The sequence below is a fragment of the Pinus tabuliformis genome, chromosome 6, assembly GCF_031772625.1.
Source record: "Pinus tabuliformis cultivar Carrire ecotype Pingquan chromosome 6, CPIR1, whole genome shotgun sequence".
NCBI lineage: Eukaryota > Viridiplantae > Streptophyta > Pinopsida > Pinales > Pinaceae > Pinus > Pinus tabuliformis.
Genome location: NC_142292.1, coordinates 1338138023 through 1338161478, shown reverse-complemented (window position 1 = coordinate 1338161478; position 23456 = coordinate 1338138023). Strand labels below are relative to the sequence as shown.

General features: G+C 37.5%; 1 protein-coding gene across 1 annotated transcript; it reads left to right on the top strand.

Moving 5' to 3' along the window:
• The first annotated feature begins 638 nt into the window (after positions 1–638).
• Positions 639–1553, top strand: LOC149263546 (uncharacterized). Its single transcript, XM_089388894.1, has one exon. The coding sequence runs from the start codon at positions 639–641 to the stop codon at positions 1551–1553; it is 915 nt and encodes a 304-aa protein (XP_089245020.1).
• Positions 1554–23456: the final 21903 nt, after the last annotated feature.

The following is a 23456-nucleotide window of genomic DNA, read 5'->3' as shown; positions in this document are numbered from 1 at the left end:
ATATATATATATATATATATATATATATATATATATATATAGATAATGCATCTATGCTAGTTCTTTCTCTCAAAATGCTAAAATTTAGGATAATAAGATTTGTTTTTTTTTTCAATTACTTTATGTAATAAATACATGGCATTTGGTTTTTGAAAAATATATAATATACGTATTTAAATTATATATATATATATATATATATATATATATATATATATATATATATATATATATATATATATATGGGCTTATACACAAAATTGATATTAAAATAAGTTAACATAGGTATTCAAATAATTTATTCAATTCCAATATTGAAACATATTTTTTATATATCTATATCATGCTTTTATATATATATATATATATGTTCATATATAGGAAAAATTTAAAAAATATATTTAAAATTTAAATATGTATATTATATATTGTTCAAAAATAAATATAATAAACGATTAGAATTAAATATCAAGGTTGTTGGTATAATCTATTGGAATTGGATATTGGTATCCTTTTTTGGCTCTGCTAGGGTTCTGAGCGACCCACGAACGGCGCCGACAGCACACCAGGCAAGATCATCACAGGAGGTGAGAAAGCCTCTGCAGCGTTTCAGAGCTGCAGAGCACTAAGGCTACGCTATGGCACAACCTCTGGGGGGGGCGTCAGAGCCCTCCCCGTCGCGGAGTGACCCTGCACAAAACATCATTTTCGGTTCAGTGGACAAGGAAATCCTGAACAGGGGAAAAAAACCCCAAAATGACAACAAGGAAAATGGAAGACGGAAAGAAGGAGACAACAGTCCACAAGAAGGAGCAGAAAAGACTGAAGAAGGCCTGAAAATTTCCTCAACAACGTGCAGACCTGTGGCCAAGGAGCGGCCACGAATAGAGCTGCCGGGAGACGAGATTGATAGAAGAATAGAGTATATGCGCGATCATGCCCTCATCGGGAAGTTCATAGGGTTCTGGCCTACTGAGAAAGCCCTTTATGGCTGGATAGCGGCGAAATGGAAACCTAAAGGAGATGTCACGTTGCAGCTAGGGCCGAAAGGTTTCTTTACAGCAATCTTTTTCTGCCAAGAGGATAAGTACAGAATACTAGTAGAAGGGCCCTACTTTTTTAACTCAGCTGGATTATACCTGAGGGAATGGATCCCCAGATTTAATCCAGATAAGGAAGATCTAACGTGGGCGCTAGTTTGGATCAGATTATACTCTCTCCCGAACGAATACTGGGATGAGGACATCCTTAGAGGGATCGGAAATGGGGTGGGAGAGTATATCAGAGTGGCAGAAGAAACCAAATCTCATAAGTACATCTCCTACGCTCGAATATGTGTTTTCATTCGCCTCAATGAAGCTCTTCCAGAGTCTGTAACCCTCTCACATCGAGATGAAGAATGGATCCAGCCTCTCGACTATGAACATGTTCCATTTCAGTGTAGGAAATGTCATGCCCTAGGACATCTCTTTAGGGACTGCCCTCAAAATGTCCAAATCAACATCCTTGACTCTTCTGGTACCCCTGGCCAGGATGGCTTCACTAAAGTCTAAAGCAGGAAGCCCTCTCACAAAAAGCCGCAAAATGGGTACAAACCCCAGCCTAACAAATCCCATGGCCTAGTAACCAAGAACAGCTTTGATATTCTTGGCCAATCCTCAGATGAGTTCCCTACCAATGCTGATGCCAACCCTGATCACCCTTCTTCCTCTTCACCTCCCCCTCCATCTAAATCCCCTCCCACATCTACGTCCCCCATCATCATCCCCACCATTCTTAAACGAGATCAGGAAGGTACCGCATAAATCCACAAGGAAATGGAAGTTGATGGAAAAGCAGACCTCCCCCAGAATCCAGAGACCAGCATTGAAGACAGCAATCAAGTGCAAATAATGGAAGAAGAGCCAGAAAGCATAGATCTGAATGGCTTAGATATTTTGGAATTAGAGCTTGCATGCAAAAAGAAAGCATTCGATTCAATTCCAGAGCTCCAACTTAATAAGCTCGAAGTGATCATCTCACGAGCCTATCATCAGCACCAACTCGGGATACAACTAGGAAGCCAATGGGATGGAAATCTGCGCCCAAAGGACACAAAAAAAGAGAGGAAGAAAGACAGATCTGCAAAGAACGATAGAGATTGGGAAAATCCTGGTGGAGTCAGGCAGATACACTAAGTTGACAAAGTACTACAAGCCCTCTGTCAATGGTTAATCATGAAGCTGGTGTCTTGGAATGTAAGAGGGCTAAACAGCCCCGGAAAACTCAGGATGTTAAAAAACATGATAAAAAAGGAAAAGCCACAAATGTGCTTTCTCCAGGAAACTAAGTGTAACAGTACTACGCTAGGCAGCATTCTCTCAAAAGGCTGGCCTGGATGTCGGTCAGTTGCAGTAGACGCATCTGGAGCTTCAGGAGGGTTGGAAATCGCTTGGAATACCCAAGCGGTATCCCTCTCGGATTTTCATGCAGCACACTAACTTATACAGGCGACCTTTCACATTTTGGGCACCAATATTCACGGCAACTTGTCAAATCCCCTGATGATGGACTCACTTCGTAGTCCGAAACATTGGGTTCACAAAACTCTTCAACAAGTCATTCCTCCTCCATCTAAAACTTGTCAAATGTTTACTTCCCACAAGACACAGGAAGTAAAGTAGCTCTCCTTGACACGATTGAAGCTCTAAGTAACAACAGAAGGCATCCACTGTGGATCGTTGCTGGGGACTTCAACATGATCACCAAAATTGAAGAGAGGATAGGAGGGAGGAGTAGAATGGAACCTGAAGTCAATCGCTTCAAGGAATTTATCCAATCAACATCTCTCATAGATATGTCGTTTTGTAATGGCACCTTCACTTGGAGAAATCGCAGAGCTGGCAAACATCAAATTGCCTCCAAACTGGATCGCTTCCTCCTCTCAGACAACGCGGTCCACCTAGGAGGAGACATCTCAGCAGCCATACTTGCTCACACTGGATCGGATCACTGGCCAATAGCTCTACAATGGCAAAGACCAGGTAACTTAATAAAAAGACCCTTTCGCTTTGAAGGATTCTGGCTTACGCATCCCACTTTCAAGGACTTTGTCAAGACCACCTGGGCTTTGTTCATTCCCCCAGAAGGAGCAAAAATGTATCAATTCCAGCAGAAGTTAAGATTTCTCAAAAGTCACCTCAAAAGATGGAACAGGGAAACCTTTGGCAATATCTTCGAGGCACAGCAAGAGTTAACTCAGGATCTGGAGGTTCTCCACCAAAAGATTATCTCGGAAGGGCACACGGAAGCCACTCTAGAGCAGGAACGACTCATCCATAGCCAGCTGGAGGATAGGAGAAAGCAGGAAGAAATCTACTGGAGGCAAAAGTCAAGAGTCAGATGGCTGAAGGAGGGGGAACGTAATACCAAATTCTTCCACAGAACTACAGTCCAGCGAAGAATGCATAACAATATACCCTTCATCCAAAACCAATCGGGGGAAAAAGTAGAGACACATGAGGAAATTGAAGAGGTGCTCCTCAATCACTTTCAACAGGTCCATCAAGAGCAAAGAGAAGATCGACGACAGGCCATTAGCAAAATTATCCGCAATGTTCCAAAGCTCATTATGGAGGAACACAATGAACTCCTAATGCGCCCTATTCTTCCCCAGGAAGTGGATGAGGCAATGACACAGCTCAAAGAAGGTAAAGCCCCTGGCCCAGATGGGTTTACTACCACATTTTTTCACTCTTTCTGGGATATGATAAAGGAGGAAGTCTGGCAGATTGTTGAAGAATCCAGGGCTATGCGCTGGCTTCTTCCCTCTCTCAACTCCACATTCATCACTCTCATCCCCAAGGAGGAGGATTCCATTACCCCTGATAAATTCAGGCCAATTGCCTTATGCAACGTCATTTACAAAGTCATATCAAAGGTCATAGCAAATCGGCTCAAACCCCTCCTTCCCGGGCTCATCTCTCCAGAACAGTCAGGGTACGTGGAAGGCCGACAAATTATGGATGGTATTCTACTCACTCACGAGATCATTCACTCCCTCAAGCACTCAAAGCAAGCAGGTATGCTTCTTAAATTAGATCTTTCCAAAGCATTTGACAAACTAAGTTGGAGTTATATACATCATATGCTAAAAGCTTTTGGTTTCTGCTCCTCTTGGGTTCGATGGATCATGAGCCTTATAATGTCCACTCATTTTTCAATCCTTGTGAACGGCATTCCCTCCCGCCCCTTCAAACCCTCCAGATGTATTCGGCAAGGGGATCCCCTTTCTCCCTTTCTCTTTGTTCTTATGGCTGAAGGGTTAGGTCGTCACATTAAAAAAGCCCTCCATTCTCATCAGATCAAAGGCATCTCCGTGCACAACTCCTCAGCCACCTCTCATCAGCAGTTCATTGATGACACTATGCTCTTTGGTTATCCCTCTGTTCAAGAAGCCCTCTGTCTTAAATCCCTCCTCCAGGATTTTTCGGAAGCATCTGGCATGCATATCAGCTGCTCTAAATCGCAAGTTTTCTTCTTTCATACTCCACCTTCGGTCAAATCTGCTGTAACTCACATCTTGGGCTTCCCCTCTGCTTCACTCCCATCCAAATACCTGGGCGCAACCCTCACGGCATCAGCCATTAAGCATCCCGCGTGGCGCTCCCTTCTTGAGAAACTTGAAAACCGTCTCAACCTCTGGACATATAGATCTCTTAACTTAGCCAGTCGTGTTGTTCTCATCAAATCGGTCCTGCAGGCAATGCCTCTGTACTTGTTCTCTATTCTAGCTGCGCCAAAGTGGGTACTAAAAAGCATAAGAAACCTTCAGCGTAATTTTCTTTGGAGCAGCTCAGCCACCAATCGCAAATGGGCCCTGGTTAAATGGACCAATGTATGCCTGCCCAAAGACAAGGGGGGCATTGGGCTAAGGGACCCTGAGTACAACAATTCTATTATGAATGCCAAGATCTGGTGGCAATGGATCACTAACCCAGATAAGCCCTGGGTCAAAATCTGGACGGCCAAATATGCCGGAAATAGACCTCAAGAAGAACTCATCAGATTCACTCCTACCGAAAAGGGATCTCTAATATGGAATGCCGCCAAACAACACTATTAGTTAATTCAAAAGCACAGCTTTTGGGAAATAAGGAATGGCCACACTGCAAGATTTTGGACTGATGCTTGGAACCAAATGCCCAAACTCAAAAATGTTCTTCACCCTTCTTTGATACCTGAAAGGCAGGAGGAGCAACAGGAAAAAGTTCACCAATTCTGGTCGCCGGAAATGGAGTATGGTTTTAGAAAATGGAAACAGAGCAACCAAATTCTCAACAACATAGATGCTCGGAAGGAAGAAGAGCTAAGGATCGAGCTAAGGAAAAGAAGCATTAGGCAGGATAACGGTGGGGATATCCTCAGATGGGGATACCAACCCAGGGGATCCTACTCTACCTCAAAAGCCTACAAGGTGATATGCAACTCCCCCATGCCCCCAGACCCTTTGTGGAGGAAAATATGGGAGATCGGACCCTGGCCAAAAATCTCCTACTTTCTCTGGCTGGTCGGACATAAAAAAATTCTCACATGGGATAAGCTTAGAAAGCGCAACTTCCATGGCCCCTCAATTTGTCATAACTGCTTTCAAAGTGAAGAGACTCTCCAACACCTCTTGGATACCTGTCCTCTAGCCAATCAACTTTGGGACAAGGTCAATTTTAGATGCCAAATTAGATGCAGAAGGGAAAACGACATCATCAACTCCATAAGACAATGGCCAAAGCATCCCTACAAAAGCAAGATCCTTAATCATTTATGGAGCATCATCCCGGGGATAGTCCTATGGAATGTCTGGAAGGAAAGAAATCAACGCATATTCAAAAACAAATGATCTCCTACTGAAGAAACCTGGAGCAGGATACACAGGAAAATACAAGAGACGGTGGCGCTTCAAGCTTGGACTAAGGAAGAGCTCCCATCCACTGATAATGAACATAACATTCTAAACAATTGGCAGCTGCAGTTACCTCAAGAAACGCTCAAGAATAGCATACCTAACAGCAACTTCAAGGACATCTGCCATTGGAAAGCCCCCCCTAAAAACTCATATAAGTTGAATTTCGATGGGGCTTCCAAAGGAAATCCAGGGGCAGCTGAATTTGGAGGCATACTGAGGGACCATGAAGGCACTCCTATGCAAATATATTTTGGGAACATGGGGTGGGATACCAACAACTCAGCAGAGCTGGAAGGGCTTTGGCAGGGTCTTCAGCAAGCTTGGAATCTCAATCTTCAACCCCTGATTGTAGAAGGCGACTCCCAGATTCTTATCAACATGGCCATCCGTATACAGAACGGCTCGCAAGCGAGGAAAGTAGCCCCCAGTTGGAGACTAGAAGCAAGGCTAAATGACATAGCACAAAAGCTAAGCAACACCAGAGCCATCTCCTTTGTACACACTAAAAGAGAAGGCAACAAAATAGCTGACCTCCTAGCTAACATTGGGGTTGAGACCGAACACCCCCTTCTGTTCGGAAGCATGAATATCATTCCTAACAGGAAACAACTCCAGGAATGTGAAAGCCTGATCCAAGGAGAGGCCATCTCCCCGGATGCGGGTGTCACCGAGCCAGGACATGGTGAGCCACATGCCCAGCATGTACCGCCACGGGATGAACAAAGAGATTTAATGCCCCTCGCCGCCGAGACGTTAAGTCGGGAGAAGCATTGTGGAATCCTTAATGAGGACGCTGGGAACGATGGAGAGCCTGCAGAGAGAATTCAATGCGAGCAAAACCCAAGGGAATGTCAGCCGGCTTAAGAGGGAAGGAATGTTGCTGTTCTGGGCGCAGAGTGCCGAGCAAGCAACTCAAATTTCTGAGGGAAAATGTGGCGCGATTGATGCTAAGAGTGAAGGCATTCGTTTGGACGAGGTTTGCTTCCTGCTTGCTTATCCTGGACGTGGTTTATGGGCAGTTGAGCTCTGCCTCGAGTCAAATTTGGGGACTGCACTCAATTGGGAGTGAGCGCAGTAACAACAGGCCCTCAAGCACGATTCTGGAGCAAGTTGAGGGCGGCGCTGAAGCCATGGCGCGATTGCGTGAAAGACAGCCGTGTAGGAGAGGTTCTGGGCATGGTGAGTCTTCACGTCCCCCTGTAGCGGATGTCCACCATCATTGCTGTTGCTGCTATTGTTACAGAAGGGCGGGAGCCACACCAATTCCAGCCAGTCAGTTTTTGGAGGCCGGCAGCTCCAATGGAGGAACGCCCATGCTTCCAGCGTTCGGCTCAGTCATTTTTACCCTGGGCAGCTCGCGGGATAATTCTGGCATTAATGCACACATCTTAGTTCTCTTTACGAAGGTTCCTGAGGAGAATGAAGAAGGAACGCAACCGGTCTCTGCTGAGATACTTCCAGAGGGCAATCGGGAGAAACGTCCAGTGTTGCAACCAACAACTGCAGAGGGTAATTCAGAGAAGGAGCTTCAGCAAGCCCCTACCCGACCTCAAGAGCAGGAGCCGCCGGCCACCGCGCAGGATCCTATGGCAATGTGGGCAGGCATCCCAGAAGGCCAAGGCTGGAGCAGCATTATTGAGGAAAAACCTGAAGATTAACTCCCAGAGGCACTCTCTGGCTTACATTCCTCTCTCTCAGGTCTGGGATAGGTTCGGGGTCTTGGCTGGTATCTGGATTATGCTAAATTTCTATGTTTGTATACTTTCAGTTCTTGTTCATGTTAAGTGTCTGTCTGTTATGCGTCTTGGCAAAGTCTGTTATGAGTCTTTCTGTTGGATGCCCCTGCGCGGGTCGTTTTGTTTCTACCTGGGATCAACTCTGTGTCATGTGTTTTGGTATAACCTGGAAGTGCTGCCCCTGCGAGGGCGAATTCTGAGTCAAGTAAAGCTACCCAAGGTGCCATAGTCGGCCCTGGGCAACCTGTCTTTTTGCATGTAATGTTTACCTATATATAATATAATAGATTAGCTAGCTTTTCCGAGAAAAAAAATATAAATAAATAAATAAATAAATAAATATAATGTATTTGTTAAATAAAGTAGATGTATAATTTTTATATTTTTTAAACATGTTTCCATATAAGACTTAATAAGTTATTTGAATATGTGCTTTAACTTATTTTAATATCAACTTTGTATTTATGTTTATATAGAGAAAAAGTAAAAAGAAATATTTAAAATTTAAATATGTATATTATATATTGTTAAAAAAAAATTACCAAACCATGTTGTTAGATATTTCTTGACTAACACTGTGTAATGAGGGTGTTATGTCCAATGTTTTGAATGGTGACTACATCCATCATGAGGAACCACAGAGAGTCATATGAGTTAACAAATGGTGACTCCATCCATCATTAGGGACCACAAAAAGCCCTATGAGTTAATGAGTGCTAGAGACCTTTTATAGAGAAATAATTGATTGTTTGATAACGTCAATTTTTTTTATTTAATAGAATAATATTTGACAATATTTAAATGTTTGGCTAATGATCATATTTGATTTAAGTAAATAACTCCAATAAAAAAAATCAAGATTAGGATTGTTTGAAAAAGAAAATTAGTGAAATGATGAAACTAGTAAGTTTAGAAATCAAATATCTGTATATTTAATTTCGAACTGAAAAATGTGGATCTAGATAATAATAATAATAATAAGTGAATTATAATCATAATAATATGACAATAATAATGTTTATATGAAAAAAAATTATATGAAAAATAAAAATGAAATAATAATAATGATTAGGACTATTGAAGATTTTGAAAAAAATGAAAATTATTTTTAAAAATTATATTTTTAATTGAATTTTTTTTAGAGAGTTGATATGAGGATCTAGATAAGAATTAGGGAATTATAATCATTATATGGAACCCAATAATATGGACACTATTATATGAAATATTCAACTAAGAAATATTGATGAAATATGTTCACCTGAATCAGGATTAGATCATCGAATTTTAGGATAGGTTTAGCTAGGTCAATATTAAGGTAAAGGGGATGTGGTAACATCAAAAACATTCATATTATAAAGGGTTTGTCCAATAAGAGATCATGAGTTTAAAGGGAAAGGCTTGAACATAAAATAAAAAAAAAGGGAAAAACTCACAAAGAATATATGTAATTATAGATATTAAATCAAAATTAATCGGATGGCCAAAATTAATCCGATTAGTTTTGATCTAATATCTATAATTACATATATTCTTCGTAATCTTTTCCCTGTTTTTATGTTATGTTCAAGTCTTTCTCTTTAAGCTCATGATCTGTTATTGGACATCAACCCTTTATAATAAGAATGTTTTTGATGTTATCAAATCCCCTTTACCTTAATATTAGCCGAGCTGAACCTATCCTAAAATTCGATAAACTAATCCTCATTCAAGTGGACATATATAATCAATATTTCTTGGTTGAATTTTTCATATAATAATGTCCATATAATTGGATTCCATATAATGATTATAATTCCATAATTCTTATCTAGATCCTCATATCAACTCTCTACAAAAATTAAATTAAAAATATAAATTTCATTTTTTTCAAAATCTTCAATAATCCTAATCATTATTATTATTTCATTTTTATTTTTCATATAAAATTAATTTCATATAATCATTACTATTGTCATATTATTATTATTATTATTAAGAAAAAAAAATATTTTGATCTAGATGCACATTTTTCAATTAAAAATCTTATTTCTAAACTTATTAATTTCATAATTTTACTAATTTTCTTTTTCAAAAAATCCTAATCTTGATTTTTTGGAATATTCAAAATATTGATCCAATTGGAGTTATTTATTTAAATTAAACATGAAGTTTAGCCCAACATTAAATAGCTGCTTAAATTTTGGTCTCAAAAAGACGGTCAAATATTATTCTATTAAATAAAAAAATTTGATTGTTATTCAATAATCAATTATTTCTATATAAAAGTTCTCCAACACTGTTAACTCATATGGTTCTATGTGGTTGTGATGATGGATGGGGTGACCATCCAAAACCTTGGACAAATCACACTCATTATAGAGTGTTAGTCCGGAAAGTCTAGCAATATGATTCACTGTGGAAGTCTCCAATCAACCATACCATGTATTTATTACATAAAGTAATTAAAAAAAATGAATTCCTTATTATTCTTCATTTTGTCATTTTCAGAGAAGATTCTTCATTTTCAACAATTATAAAGCTCATCATGTCATTTGTAGAAACTGAATTTTAGTGGGGAGGATCCCAATCATTCCTCCTAACCAATCTAAATAAGCCCAATTAACATATATTACATCATGTATAGATTTTCATTATCTAAATTACATTTTTAAGTAGATAAACAGATTCAATTTCTTGGAAACCTCTTAAAATATTTGAATCATATACTATTCAACTTAAATTTAAAATTTTAATAAATGTTTACTCTTTTAAACAAAATTAATAAAAAGAATATATCTTTAAAAAACCAAAATATAAAATATTAGCACTATTTAAAATAGTTTGAAAATAAAAATTTTGTTATATAAATATTGCTATCACGGCCAATTGTTTAAATTTTTCCTTACATATGCCCTTAATGATATTCATCCGATACATGATATCCAGATGTGAAGGGGCATTGAGTGTTACTTAGATTGATAGACACAATCAGATTGGTCGAGATTGTCTTTGCTATCGTCTCTCCAAGCCTTCCCATTGGTTAAATTGGACCACTGTTACTGTGAAAAGGCATTGAGTATCACTTTGTATTGCCATAACCAAATTACATAAAAGTCAACAATATCCCACCTTGCAATATAATGTCAATCCTATTTATTAAATGTATTCATCTTAAAGTTATATTGGTATTTGAACCAAAGCACATGCCGTTTTTGTTAAAAAAGATTTATAAATAGCAACCAATTTATCTGAACGTGGTACGAAAGGTTTATAAATAGCAACCAATTTTTTATTATCTTTTAACCAATTTTTAAAACGAAATTTGGGCAAAAATGTCAATGGTTCTAGGATCATTGTAACAAATAAGTAAATAAATACGGACAAAGCAGAGGCACTCTTTATTTATTAAAGAGGGTTATAATGTCATGTTCACTTTAATGTGTAAGGAAAAGCTTACCCAGGCATATTCCTGAGTAACCAACCATCTAACTTGATGTCTTTATCTGGAAATATGAGCAGCAAAGTTATTTCTTATGCGATTCACTAATTGAGGGGCTGACTTGGTTAAACGGGTAGTAAAGATATAGTATGGATAGTAAGTATCAATTGCTCATTTTTTACCACTGTGATCAAAATATGATAGGTGCATGGTTTTAGGAAAACCACACAATGAAAGTAGAGCTAGAAGGATAAAGGGAAGGGGAATTTTATATGATAGCCTTGTTTTAGAGTAAGGTCAAGATTTAGGAGGGAGAGTTACAGCATCATATCAATTGATTGGAAGAATTTGAAGGTGTAGGATTCTCTAAATGATATAGAGGAATACTTGATTGTTAATATGGTTACACTAATTTGGTTTTTTCTTTTATTGAAACTAATGATGTAAGGACTAGGTACATTGAAATTATTTTACTCTCATATATTACATAATTTGAAGTTTAAAGCAGGAAAGGATGGATATGAAGTCTCACGCACAATAGCTTTTTATTTTATACCATTCAAATTCAGTGGTATGTATATCATTCACCATAACATTGAATACTATGTAGTTGAGTGGAAAAACACAACTAATACACATAGCTTAAAGGTAGGGCTACCATTATTCAACATGAAAGTCTTCTTTTTTTCCATTTATTTCCAAATTTCAATAAAACCTTAGAAGGCATAAATTGTCCGTCTATCTAATGATAAAATATCAAATCAGTGTGCAACTTTGGTGGAACTCGACAAAATGAACATAATTTAATTATTAAATTGTAGTTATGTCCCTAACTGGAAGAGACAATAAAGAATTAACTAGTATAATGCCTTATAACCTTTTGTCTTGTGATACGATGTTCATTAATATTACAAATTAAGGCTTTTGTTCGAAAGACATGAAAATGGGAATGGACCAAATACAATATTTTTGGACATATTGGGATATGTGATAAGTGGCATTCATGTCATTCTATTGATTCAATCAAAAGTGACTTTAAATTTGGTAGGAATTATGTTGGAAGTCATAGTTCTATTCATGTTGGGAATTTTGTCCATGGAATTTTTCATTTGGCGGTTTTGGCTAGTTTTAAGATGATCTACATTATATGAGGTGTTATCTTCTAGAGTCATCACATTCATGTTTCTTGTAATCGACATTTTGAACCAACTTCCGTGGTTCATCACGAGGATTAGATCCATGAGTGAATAAGTCAAAACTCAATAGGGTAATAAATAAGGCAAGGGTAGGGTAGGGATGAGAATGAATAACAACGGACATGTATGGTAATATTATAATTCAATTTTAGTTGTAATTTATTTATTTTAATTTTATTATTAATTCGTTAATAATTTTAGTTTTAATTATTAACTTAACGGCTAGTCTTCTTTCCTTAAGAATATTAAATTTTTTAGAAATGCATTTTGATTTTTTTATTTAATGATTGAAAATAACTATTAATTCATACTAATATCAATTAGTGAATTATAAACTAACTAAATTTTTTGTAAAATTAATTAATTTTTTTTAATTGCATGATTAAGATGAATATAATGATGTACATATTTAATTTTGGTTATAATTTGTATAAATTATTTTTATTTTTATTTTTAGTTATAATTAAATGATTAAAAACAAAAATAATTAATATCTAATGACTAATGATTATTATAAATTAATTTATTATTATGCATAATAACCTAATTTTTATTATTAATTTCAAAAATGAATTTAATGTTTAAATTGAATAAAATTATTAATCCTTTAATTTGTTTTAAATTAAACCGTATTATATTATTATGAATTATAATAAATTGATTTATAAAGATTCATAATCTTAGAATTGAATATAATAGATTTGTTAGATTAAAAGTTAAAATGAATTAAAATGGAAATTATAAAAATTTTATTTATTCTTGATTATTTTATTAAAATGTTATAATCAATTTATGACCGGTATACTAAAACGAAGACCATGGAGGCCAAGTCCAACAATAAAGGTGTGGGTGGGGGAGGGGGGGGGGGGGGGGGCGGAATTTAGGAGAAGGTGGATTCAGAGGTTAAAGTAGGAATCCAATTATCACTAATTTTCCAACCATCATCGTGGTTAAGGTTATCGGGGTGTTTACCTATTTGGATGACTTCTCTGAAGTTCCTATGGTGATAATGATCAATTTTGGCCACAACAGAAGAGTTTTCAATACAAATATAATGTTTGGTTTTACTGGAGCGCTCAACCAAAGATGAGGTTTTGGAATGGTTACGCTTAATGTCAATTGCATGCCCTTGAATCCTAGTTAAGATTGATCGACCAGTCTCACCAATGTAGGTTTTACCACAAGAACAATGAACCAAATAAACCCCTTTGTGTCTTATAGGATCAATGGGATCTTTTACAGATTTCAGGCATCTGCTAATGGTGCTCATAGGTTATAAGGTGTGTCTTGGGAAGTTTTTGTGTCTATGGATAAACACTTAAACCCCTAGACTAGTAGCTAAGTCTAGAACAATAGTTCAAAGTATTCTCTACCTTTTCTATAATCAACGGATTAAATAAGAGGACAAAGAAACCTACTTGTAGCTCTCACTTATCCCTTTTCTCCCTTGATTGATTCTGTCACTCCTTCCCATACTTAAGTCGCTTGAAAAGTACCTGCACATAGACAGAAACAAGAACCCATCAAAGCATATGATAATGATCTATTGATTAAATATAGCATGGAATCAAGTACATGATACACATATGAAAGCATCAATGAATAACACAAGAATATGGAAAAATATTTGAACACTTTATTAGTAAAAGGAAGAGTTACAACCCAATTTTCTTGATTCAACATCACTCCTCCAGTTCAATCCCATCCTCTCCTCATAACAAGCAAGACACTTTGACATCATTACAACACTTGTAATCAACTCAAGTCTCATACTAACAGCATCTCCCTATAATTCAATAATTTCTAGCCAAGCCAGCCCCTGATCACTTCTATGAGTGGTCTTTTTATAGGTGACTGAAGGAAGTTAGGCCATAAATGGTGATAATGAATGCCCTCCCAAACTTAGAATTTAGTTCTACGGAGGAAGGGATAAAGGGATTGACGTTCCTTAACTCCATCCCTCATCCAAATATGAACCCAAAGAAATGGATAACCTTGCGAAACTTCTAGAGACACCCAATGGATAAGGAATCTTTCAAACCCTCACGGAAATTTGCTCAAATTCGCCCATCATAGGCCAAAGAGGGACCAAGTGTGCTGCAATGCACACTGACAGTGTATTGGCTGCACTGCAGTGCACCCTAATGAAGGCCTAACTATGTTGATCTTCTTAGAGGCAGTTTCTGGATGATTTCAGTGATGGAACTTTTTGGGAAGTCAGGCATTCTAATGTTTGACTTCTTTATGGCATGTAACAACTACATTAGGGGTTGGTGGGCCCTAATAGTACTGATCTGTTAGTTGGGGTTGATGTGCCCAAATGGTCTACAACAGTTGCCCCCTAAAGCATGAAGTCATAAATATGTATGTTGAGTCAAATGCTTTATCATGAGGAGAGGAGGTTTTGAAGCGGAAGGTGACCTGGATCAATTACAATACATATATCATGATAATTTGATTTTTCTCATGAACTAGCTAAGGGAAGGCATACACATGCTCAACTTATAAACTTTCATTACATGTACAAATATAGTCGTCTATAGATATAGACCCATGAATGGATGACCATGAATGTTAGGCCATTGTACATTTGATTTAGTACTCCTGAAAATATCACAGCCTGGATGGATGAAACTAGATTCGGTGTCTTCGATCTCGTTCAATATTTTGCTCAAGTACAAGTCTAACCATGTGAATAGATGATCTAAAGTTGAACATTGGAAGACATCGTCTGATTACCGGCCAATGATGTAAGCCATTAACAGACATGAGAGGAATCACCGATAATGATAATGACCCTCAAGGTACTACAGTACATTTCGCATGGTGTGAATAAATGATTTGATGTCGAATACTATAAAAAGTCTTTTGGTCAAAGGCCAATGATGTTAACCTATCGCTGGATGCAAGAAACCTGCCATTAATGTATGCAAGCATCAAGGTATTGAAGGGGTGTTTCTAAGTCAACTTCTTGGATAATATGCTGATGTTGACAAGAAGCGACTTGTCGCAGGAGGGCCTTGGTGTATCCCACATCAACGACATGAAGTGAGGTAAATGATTTTGGAGATGAGAATCAATTGACAACACAAGGTTCAGGAATGGCAGTCATGAAAATGAAGGTTTACAGTATTGTAAAGGATGAAGTTTTAACTGAATGAATTCTCTTGAACATGTCGGCGACATTAAGATGAATTGGTAGCATTGACCCACAACAAAGTAATGGATGGTATGATAGACCAACAGTGTGATAGCCATCAAGTTGAATGACCCAACCCACATAGTCACGGTTATGAGGTGAAAGTGTCATGTTCAAGAGAGACTTGCTACCATAAAGTGTTTTCCTCTTTTTCCAATTTTCCCCAGTCATTTCTGACCAGTACCTCTTTATTTTTAATCGAGCTCGAGGAGAATTACATATGATTTTTGTATAATTTCACCCTTCGGGAAAATCCATCACTATTTGATGCTTTAATGAGTCTAGCGAAGGTGAAACTCGGTCTTGTCTAGATGGACAAGTTTGTTGCTATTTGATGTTTTTAATGAGTTTAACGACAAAGATAACTCTGTCCTTTTCATGTTTAGAGAGTTTGAAAAGGGACAAAAAGAAAACTCCACAAGTTCTTTTTCGTAAAATAATCTCTCAAGTCCAAAAAAGAATAAAATAATACAAGAGAGATATCATTTCCAATCTGTTAACGAGCTGGAAAGGACAAGCACTCGACAATGTTTTCATGTTCAGAGAGTTTGAAAAGAGCTTAAAGAGGACTCCATTTTGAGGAACGAGTGGTGTCTAGGGTAGCAACTGGTTCTGGTAATGTTGGAACTTCTCAAAACATGCTAATTTATGTGAAGAGGGTGGCTAATAAGACCACTCATTGCAATTGTTCCTCAAAAAGGGTAAAACAACCAAGTGAAAGCATATAATCGGCCAAAGGGATGGTGGCAATGGGATGAAAACAAATAAGGCTAATCTAACAGAAAGGCTGATAGAATGACAATCACAAGGGTTAAAATGGAAATGGGTTTATTTTTAGACAAGCTTGAACCATAGGGAACTATTCTTGGGTTCAGTTTCATGTTTACACAAGCTTGAAACGAAAAACTATGCTTGGATTCAGTTTCATTTTTATGCGAGCTTAAAATGAAAAACTATGCTTGAGATTGGTTTACATGCCCCAAGCATGATGAAAAGGAGAGTCTCTTGTAACTAGATGGATGTCGCTGCGATGAAGCAGGATGATTATCCAACACCTATTTGGCCTCATCCAGGTAGGGACAAAGGTTAATGGGGTGATTCCCTTCACATAACCTACTGAGAAACTTAACTTTACCATTAGGTGCATGCTCCGCAAGCTTCATTACATTCACCTAAGTAGACTACTCGTGGCTATCAGGTGGATGGAATGAAGGTTAGTTTATGAGATCAAGTGAAAGACTCGACTAGGATTTTACGAGATCTACTCAAAGTCTTGACTTGGAACTTGGGACCTTGTTTCATCTTTTAATGAGCTTGACACAAGACAAGGAATTCTACTCAAATTCATTGTTTCATTTTTTAACGAGCTTGACACAAGACAAGGAACTATGCTCATTGGCATGTTTCATTTTTTTAACAAGGTTGACACAGTAAAATAACCATCCTCATACTCCTTGTTTCATTTTTTAAAGAGGTTGAAACAAGACCAGGAACTATCCTTAGAGACCCTTGTTTGATTTTCTAATGAGGTTGACACAAGACAATGAACTATCCTCGAATTCCTTGGTTTCATTTTTTAACAAGGTTGACACAAGACAAGGAACTGTCCTTGTAGAACATGTTTCATTTTTTTAACAAGGTTGACACAGTAAAAGAACTTTCCTCATTTCCTTGGTTTCATTTTTTAACAAGGTTGCACAAGATGACGAACTATCCTCAAATTCCTGGATAAAAACTCATAAGAGGTCATGAAGGAGAGATTTGGTTCCAATGCCCCTAGTACGTGATGTACAACATCACTGAATTGATCGTCAGTTGATGTAGGTATGGAACAGGATGCCACATAATTAACCTGTGGCTGGGATGATACCATTGGTACAAAAGGACCACCTAGGGAAGATGGTTGATTGGAAGCCATATTTTGACCAGGAAATGAAAGCTGTTCAATGGTGACAATTCTACCTTCATGCGGGAAACACATCACTCGAAAGAGTGTGGAAACAATAGCTCCCATGCCATAAACATAGTCTCACCCAAGAAGTAAATTGTAATCTAAAGGGTCTGTGACCACCGTCACATTCAGATAAATGATTTTTCCTCGCAAAGTAATAGGCAACTGAGGAAGGATTCCTAATGGTTGATTGGTTCCTCTATTAAAAGACAATAGATTCTAGGTAACTGGCACAATTGGTGGTGAACGGAGTGCTTGCCAAGTAGTTGAGGAAAGAATACTCACGAATGCACCTTCATCTATTATAGTGCCCGATACAATGATGTTACAAAGTTGAACTATGATCTGGAAAGGCACATAAGAAGGTAGACGTAAACCTGCCAGTTGATTCTAATCAAAGGAAGTGACCAGAATACTTGGAGGGGGTACGATAGAAACGGGAGAAATAACCCCTTGAGTTACGAGAACTGGAGGATTTTCCTCTTGTCTTGATGGAACAAGAGGACTGCCCCCAAGCTCATTTGAATATGAAGAAATAAAAAGAACTTGATTGGTATCATATTCACTCTCTTTGGAAAGGGTAAAATTTACTGAAGGTGAAATTGGGTCAACTATTACCTCGACCTGTTGAATTGGGTCAGGTATAGACTCATAGGATTCACTTCTAGAGACAGTGGGTTTGACCGACGGTTGATTTTGGTCAGTCAATTCATCAACTAGTGTAGGATTTAGGGAGAGTTTCCTGTAACCAGATGGAAGTCGCTACAGTGAAGTAGGACAGTTGTCCAACACCTTCTTGGCATCATCCAGATAGGGACAAAGGTGAATGGGATGATTCCCTTCACTTAACCTACATGGAAACTTAACTTTTCCCTTGTTTTCATGATCTTTACTGCCACTAGTTGACGGTGTTTCACCAACATGATCTCTAGAAGTTCATGACATAGGATGATGTGAACGAGAAGACCATTCTTCTAATATCTGAGAAATATCAGAACAATTTCGAAGAAGATGGTCTCCCGCATAAAGTTTGCATGGATATCGAACTTTGTGAGGCTTGATGGACGATTTCTCATCAGATGTTGCACTCAAGGCAATGGTTGCTTGGTTGCCCCTTTGGTGAATTTGCTTCTTCTTATTCTTCTTCTTCTTCCCTTTCCTCTTCTTCTTAGCCACATGGTTACTAGTACTAATACTTTCACCAGGAGAAGAGGAAGAAGGGGAGGAGGAAACAAATGAGGAAGAAGGCAAAGGGTCAACTTTAGGATCAACTGGAGGTTGATTTTTTCCAGTTGGAGGTGTACTCAATTGCGGAGAAATCATGACATTTTGAACCAAGGAGGTTGAAAACAACCATACTGGAAAGCAAATGGTAAATCCTGGAAGGGAAAATGTATCCATATATGGAGCACCAATATTTCCAAAAGGAGGAAAAGGACTAGGATTCCCATCAAAAGGAATTCCTTGATCGGTGGACTCCGGATTTGTCACCATATTTTTCAACCTAAGATCAACTAAGGAGTGAGTGTGGAGGATGTTATTCGCATTCAATTAATTTATTTTAATCAAAGTAACATAACAAAATAAAAGAGTGATAATCTAGGCAAAAGGTTTACCAAGCAACTGTGAACTGCAGAATACCTCCTGGCAAACCGAGAAGTACGGGTAGGCAATCTCCCCTAATGCTGTGTTCGGTGTATCACATTTGCAAGGCGACCGACTCAGTTACTTAATGATGGATAGCAACCTAGAGTTGTCCTCCAATATATACCCGAAGGTATGTGGAGGCCTAATCTGTATAAGCGATGTCTAATGCAAAACCGCACAATGAGAGCATTCCCATATCCTTTACGTATTGTAACACCGCCCTATATACCTGAAGGTACATGGACGAGCTACAATATACTCATGTACGTGGAATGAGGTATCACACTCAGGATGTATTGCAGACAAGTTAGTGACAACTGCTTTATTTAATGATGCTGGAACATATCTCTAGCCTAGACCTCTAAATGTTTTTCGTCAGGTGAAAATGCTGCATTAGGTAAATTCAGATAAATTTTAAGTTCATCTTATTTAGAATTTGCCTTTCAAGGTTCACCACGTGATGTATGTTTGCAATTCCTAAAATGCAACTAATATGATAAGCATTCTTTCCATTCAATTTAACAATGAAAATCCTTAGCTAGTAGGGATAGAGTAATTAGGTCTTTGACAAAGAGCAAAGAGCACAACTAATGCAATTTCCTTAGCTATTCCTTTCAAGCATTCACAAACTACAATATTATCGATGAAAAATGAATGTATTTCATTTCAAATCCCTTAAAGTTATGATGAACAAAAAGGAAATATGCACAATCGATCAAAAAACTCTTTTCATAAAAATGACGATTTTGCGACAATTTCTTTTCAAGGAAAGGAAGAATTTACGACACTTCCGATTTCAAAGAAATGAGGGATTACGACACTTTCGACGAAAATACAAACCATATGCACATATAAATCAATCGATCTTTTATGAATGAATATTTGATGACAATTCGATTTTCAAAGGAAAAGACAATTTTACGACACTTTCTTTCGCTATAGATCAATCGATTATATTCTAGCTTTGACTATACACTGATAATGACAAAGAAAACATTAAAGAAACATTAATCAATCCAATCAAAGTAGGGTTGGCTAAGGATATGAAAACCTATTTTCTAAGACATGACATCATTGACGTTCAACAAGCAAGCAATCAAAAGAATTTTGGCAAAAGCTCAATCAGAAGGTGGGAATTTGACCTAAGGTTGATTAGCGCAGGTCAAAGAGGGGATGATTGCAGTACAGAGCATTGTCTCTCATCGAAGCCTGCGCTGATTTCAATGATTTCAAGATTGATCAGTGCAAGTCAAAGAGGCCCTATCTGCACTGATCAGCACAGGTTAAAGAGGGCTCAACTGCACTGATTGAAATATTTAATGCTTAATTAGCATAGGTCAAAGAAGGCCTAACTGTGTTGCAGAGCACTATCTCTAAGGCTAGCCTGTGCTAATTCCTGTGAGGCCACTCAAGAGTCATCTAAGCTTAAATTATGACCAAAATTCAATGCAAAAGGCTGAATTACAACAAGTAAAGTATGTCAAGGTGTCTAAGGAGGTGGATAAGCTACTAAGATGGATAATCGATCCCCAGTGGAGTTGCAAATTTGTTTTGGGAAGTTTTAGTGTCTACGGATAAACACTTAAACCCCTAGACTAGTAGCTAAGTCTAGAACAACAGTTCAAAGTATTCTCTACCTTTCCTATAATCAATAGATTAAATAAGAGGACAAAGAAACCTACTTGTAGCTTTTTCTTGTCCCTTGTCTCCCTTGACTGATTCTGTCACTCCTTCCCGTACTTAAGCCGCTTGAAAAGTACCTGCACATAGACAGACACAAGAACCCTCTATTGATTAAACATAGCATGGAATCAAGTACATGATAAACATATGAAAGCATCAATGAATAACACAAGCACATGGAAAAAGCTTTGAACACTTTATTAGTAAAAGGAAGAGTTACAACCCAGTTTGCTTGATTCAGCATCACTCCTCTAGTTCAATCCCATCCTCTCCTAATAACAAGCAAGACAATTTGACATCATTACAACACTTGTAATCAACTCAAGTCTCATTCTAATAGCATCTCCCTATAATTCAATAATTTTCAGCCAAGCCAGCCCCTGATCACTTAGATGAGTGGTATTTTTATAGGTGACTGAAGGAAGTTAGGCCATAAATGGTGATAATGAATGCCCTCCCAAACTTAGAATTTAGTTCTATTGAGGAAGGGATAAAGGGATTGATGTTCCTTAACTCCCTCCCTCATCTAAATACAAACCCAAAGGAATGGATAGCCTTGAGAAACTTCTAGAGGCACCCAATGGATAAGGAATATTTCAAACCCTCACAGAAATTCGCTCAAGTTTTCCTAGCGTAGGCCAAAGAGGGACTAAGTGCATTGCAATGCACACTGACAGTGTATTAGCTGCACTGCAGCACACCCTAATGAAGCCCTACCTGCGCTGATCTTCATAGAGGCAGTTTCTGATGATTTTAGTGATGGAAATTCTGGGGAAGTGAGGCATTCTGATGTTTTACTTCTTTAGGGCATGTAACAACTGCATTAGGGGTTGATGGACCTTAATAGTACCAATCTGTTAGTTGGGGTTGATGTGACCAAATGGATCTGTTACAAGGTGGTTTTTATATTGTTCTCTTTTAATATATAAGAAATTTTATCAGTGGTGCCCAATATGTAGGGGAGATGGACCTTACCATCATACTCATCCATAGGTTGTTTGTTTTTAGGATTCTCAGCCTTCTTGAAAGATTTGATTCCTTGGTGTCTTCTATATCCATTCTTTTCAAAAACATCCATAAGATGGTTCTTCTCTTGTTCAAAATGATCATGGTCTGAAATGTGAACCACCCTCATAGAAAGAGTATTGAGAACCCCTAGTTTTTGAGGAGTATGATGGTGTGAGTTGGCATGAAGATAATGTTCTCTGTGGGTTTTCTTATGATAGACCTGGTGAGATATTGAGTCATCTTGGTTCCTCTTGATTAGGATGTCAAGAAAGGGAAGGATGCCATTCTCTTCTAATTCCATTGTACATTTGATATAATTAGATTGATTATTAAGGTGCTTCAGGAAATTGTCTAATTTTTCTTTTCCATGATGCCAAATAATGTAACTATCATCAACAAATTTTTTCCAAAGCTTAGGTTTTAATGGGGAACACAAAGGCTTTAGTTTCACAATGTTCCATAAATATATTGGGAATCATGGGAGACATAGGTGATCTCATGGCTACACCGTAAGTCTATTCATATATATCATCTTTATAACTAAAAGCAACTGGAAAAACTAGAACTTTGACTTGTTGAAAAGAACACCTTCATTAGAAATGAGGCAATTTGAGTGCCAATATGATGCCGACCCATTAGAAGGAGTTAAAATGAAAATTCCATGGAAGTGGATAGTTGAGAACCATAAGTCATGAGCTATCAAATTAGACATTTTGCTGTGAAATCCTTCACTCTATTTTGATTGATTACTCTTTTTTCCCTTAGAATTATCTCTAAAAACCCTGAATAGACACCATGGGAATTTAAGGTATGATATGTGTTTACTAGTTTTTCTCATTTCGTTCATAGATTAGAACTATAGAATTATTAAATATTAGTTTCATATTTTCTGTAAATATATGGTATGAATAAATAGGAGGCCCTAACCTAAACTTGTAAAAGTTACACAAACAATATAATATGGTTGCAAACATATGACAATCAACAAAATAGATAGATGACATCCATGGAATTAACCATATGCCATAAAGGAATAATCATTCTAGTTTGAACATCTCCGAAGGATTTTGATAGTTGGGCGTAACTACTTTCATATTATTCCATGGACAATTTACATTGGACTAACCACATATTGATCCATCCATGGATTCTCTTTGAGTTTGAGATAGGCATATTATGTTTCACACATTTTTGTTTTAATAGTTAAAGCTCATCCGAAGATGCCTTGGCACATATCTATCGTTACAATGTCGTGGGCATATGTATTATTACTCATAAGCTCTCCTTGTTATGTTTGGTGTCTATTTCAAAATCTAATGTATCATGTGACAAAACTATTTTGGTTATTGCAGCCTCTAAATTTAGATGATATGTTGGGACTCATATTCCCATCCATCTTATAAATATGTACTTTTAAGCATAGAAAAGTTAGTCCGTGAACTATGTCGTAATTATTCTTTCTTAATAAAAAGTTTCCCTTGGATGTGATAGTTTTCCTAATGAAGCTATATTGGTAAATTTGTGAGTCTGTAGGAGTAGGCCAAACCCTGGGTCACGGATGCTTGAGGTAAGGTCACGCATTGAGTTTATTTTCATAATATGTATGTTTATTCTTTTTTCAAAGTTGTGTGTTTTAATTTGATTGTGGATTAAGTAAGATTGGATTAATAATTT